This window comes from Sinocyclocheilus rhinocerous, unplaced genomic scaffold (assembly GCF_001515625.1).
Source record: "Sinocyclocheilus rhinocerous isolate Xijiao unplaced genomic scaffold, SAMN03320098_v1.1 scaffold50, whole genome shotgun sequence".
Lineage (NCBI taxonomy): Eukaryota > Metazoa > Chordata > Actinopteri > Cypriniformes > Cyprinidae > Sinocyclocheilus > Sinocyclocheilus rhinocerous.
In genome coordinates this window covers 1,938,452-1,941,780 of record NW_015641057.1, presented here as the reverse complement: position 1 = coordinate 1,941,780, position 3,329 = coordinate 1,938,452, and the positions used below count along the sequence as shown (strand labels likewise).

At 52.1% G+C, this 3,329-nt stretch overlaps 1 protein-coding gene across 2 annotated transcripts in view; it reads right to left on the bottom strand.

Moving 5' to 3' along the window:
- The window catches only part of LOC107754489 (protocadherin-10-like), a 7,685-nt gene extending 4,483 nt beyond the window's left edge, over positions 1–3,202 (bottom strand). For both annotated transcript variants that reach the window (XM_016570958.1, XM_016570959.1), the window contains exon 1: positions 414–3,202. In XM_016570958.1, the coding sequence (XP_016426444.1) occupies positions 414–2,939 (2,526 nt within the window). In that variant the 5' untranslated portion in view covers positions 2,940–3,202. The remainder of the gene's footprint in view (positions 1–413) is intronic.
- Positions 3,203–3,329: the final 127 nt, after the last annotated feature.

Below are 3,329 nucleotides of genomic sequence, written 5' to 3'. Positions count from 1 at the left end.
TTATATATATATATATATATATATATATATATATATATATATATATATAGAAAGAGAGAGAGGGATAGAGTGCGCACATAAACAAAAGAAGAACTGGAGACAGTGCTTAAAGACGCGCCTTGTCCTCGGTTTCTCTGGTAAATGCTGCTGTCTAGAGACGCCAGTTCACTCTCAATCAAGGTCATTGATTGACTTAGAGGTATTCAATATTTATTGTCAAACAATTAGCGCCCTCCAGTTTTTCTTTTGTGCATTTATAGATAATCGATAGCCAATTCATTTTGTTCACCAACATATTTCACACTTATGTGCACAAGTGATACCCTTCACCAAAGTGATTCAAAAATAAAGATCACCTGACAAACTGAATGAAGCAAGTTGATGTTTAAGAAAGAGAGTGAATGCAGTTTTACCTCGTTCGGTGTAGTCGCTCCATTGTTCACTGAAGAGCAGCGGCTCTGTGAGCTCAGCGCCAGGTTGTCCGCTCCTCTCGCCGCGTTATTTCTCGGTGTGCCGGGACTGCAAGGCTTGAGAAACATAAAGTCGCTCTTTGCAGATTCGGGCGTCAAACACACTTTGTAGCAGTAAGCTTGAGAGAGATTTCCAGGATTGCTGTTTACCTCCACGCAGTTCGTGGGCACTTTGGCGCCGGTGGAGATCTGCAGGTTGAGATTAGACTTTTTGAACACCTCGGCAGGCGGCTCCGGTTCAAAGCTGCAGCAAGCGGCACCGAGCGAGGAGAGCGCGTAACCGCCGAGGGAGTCGCGGTCTTTGTAGCACTTCACGGCCGCCAGGACGATGATGGCCACGAGGAAGATGAGCGAGACGGTGCTCAGTGACACGATTAAATAGAGCGCGAGGTTAGACGGGGGCTGGGGGCTGAGCGAGAGGTCACCGAAGTCGGACAGCGACTCCGGCACGGAGTCCACCACCGACAGAATGATGGACACGGTGGTCGAGAGCGGCGGCTGCCCGTTGTCCTTGACAAGTATGACGAGTCTTTGCCTGATGGCATCTTTGTCTAAAAAGCGGCGGATCGTTCTGATCTCCCCGGTGTATAAAGCCACGCTGAACAGCCCGGGATCCGTCGCCTGCAGCATCTGATATGACAGGCGAGAGTTTTGCCCCGCGTCCGCGTCGAGCGCTGTGATTTTAGCCACAAGGTACCCAGCGTCCACCGACCTGGGCACCATTTCAGTAGCAACAGAGCCGTTTCTGGGCAGCGGGGACAGGATGACCGGCGCGTTGTCATTCTGATCCAAAACGAACACGTTGACGGTCACGTTACTGCTGAGCGGCGGGAAACCGGCGTCCTGCGCCTGGACTCGGATCTGAAAGTTCCGGAGCTGCTCGTAATCGAAAGAGCGAAGCGCGTAGGTGTTGCCGTTATCAGAATTGATGGAGACATAAGTGGACACCGGCATGCCCTGGATCTGACCGTCAAAGATGGAGTAGGACAAATATGCGTTCTGATTAGAGTCCGGATCGAATGCGGTCACCGAGCAAATGGAAGCGCCCGGGGCGTTATTCTCGGTCACATATACGGTGTACGAGGGCTGAATGAAGCGCGGCGGGTTGTCGTTAATGTCAGACACTTGAACCAGAATCGTCTTCCTGGTGGACAGCGGAGGCGAGCCCAGATCTCGCGCCGTGAGGGAGATGTTGTACTCCGAGACAGACTCTCTGTCGAGAAACTCGCTGGTCACGAGTGTGTAATAGTTTTTAAAAGAGGAGTGCAGCTGGAACGGCACATTTCCGGGGATCTGGCAATCCACGGCTCCGTTCTCTCCGGAGTCGCGGTCCATTACACTGATCACGGCTATCACCGTGCCCGGAGGCGCGTCCTCCTGAACAGGTGTTGACACAGAGGTTAATATGACCTCGGGCGCGTTGTCGTTCACGTCCAAAATATCGACCAGCACTTTGCAATGCACGGCCACGGCTGAAGGACCCTTGTCTTTCGCCTGCACGTAGAGCTCGTACACGCTGGCCCTCTCGTAGTCCACGATTCCCTTCACCCGGATCTCACCCGAGTGAGAATCCACGCTGAACAGCTCGCGCACCTTCGGAGGTGCGTGCCCGCTGAACGAATAGGTGATCTCGCCGTTTGCGCCTTCATCCAGGTCCGTGGCGTTCAGTTTGAGCACGAGCGTGCCTCTAGGCGCGTTCTCCACCAAGCTGACCCGGTATACGGAGCGGTCGAACACCGGCACGTTGTCATTCGCGTCCAGCACAGTTACCGTGATCTGTGCCGTGCCCGAGCGCAACGGGGAGCCACCGTCCACGGCCGTGAGCACCATCTCGTGCGTCTTCTGCTGCTCTCGGTCCAACGGCGACTGCAGAACGAGTTCTGCAAACTTACTGCCGTCGTTACGCGTCTGAATGTCCAGCACGAAGTGTTGATTGGCGCTCAGCAAGTACGAGCGGAGAGAGTTCGAGCCCACATCCAGGTCCTGCGCGCTCTCCAGCGGGAACCGGGAGCCCGGCGCAGCAGACTCTGTGATCTCCAGATTAAACTCGCTCCATGGGAAACTGGGAGCGTTATCATTCACGTCCAAGATCTCCACTTCTACCCGATACAGTTCCAAAGGGTTCTCGATGACCACCTGCAAGTGCAAGAAACAAACGAGACTTTGTTCACACAGCTCCTCGCGGTCGATCTTCTCGTTCACAAACAGAATTCCGTTCTCCAAATTCACTTCTAAATATTGTTTTCTAGCTCCGGATACAATCCGGAATCTCCGTGAGGACAATTTGGCCACATCCAAGCCCAAGTCCTCTGCGATATTTCCAACGAAAGCCCCGTGCTCCAACTCCTCGGGAACTGAATAGCGAATCTGCGCCAAAACCTGGTCCAGTGCGCACGCACACAGGAGCAGACACACAACCTGCCCTGTCAACGTCCATCGCCTCCTCGGAAGCCTCCGGTCCATCTTCATAAAAATCAGATCTTTTCAGCTGCTTTCACAGAGAAGACTCATGTCCAGTTGTGAAAGATTCAAACAGTTTTTGTAAAACAATTTAGGTACACAATACACACTTGCATTGTTATCCAAAGTGGAATAAAAATTATCTAAAAGGAAAGTAAAGTGGAATAAAAATAACATAAAAAGTGCATGTGTCGATTTACAACAGATATTGAAATTCGCAGCAAACTTGGTCTCTCTTGGGTTGTGTCTCTCTTTGCGCGCAGCGCAGTCAGTGTGTGAGCAGGAGAGGCGAGCGCTTTGATTTTCCAGTGTGTTAGACGCTTTGAGGAGTGTGTGAGACGAGAGAGGGAGGTGATGTTGATGATGATGGTGTGTGTGTGGCGGGGGGGGGGGGAAATC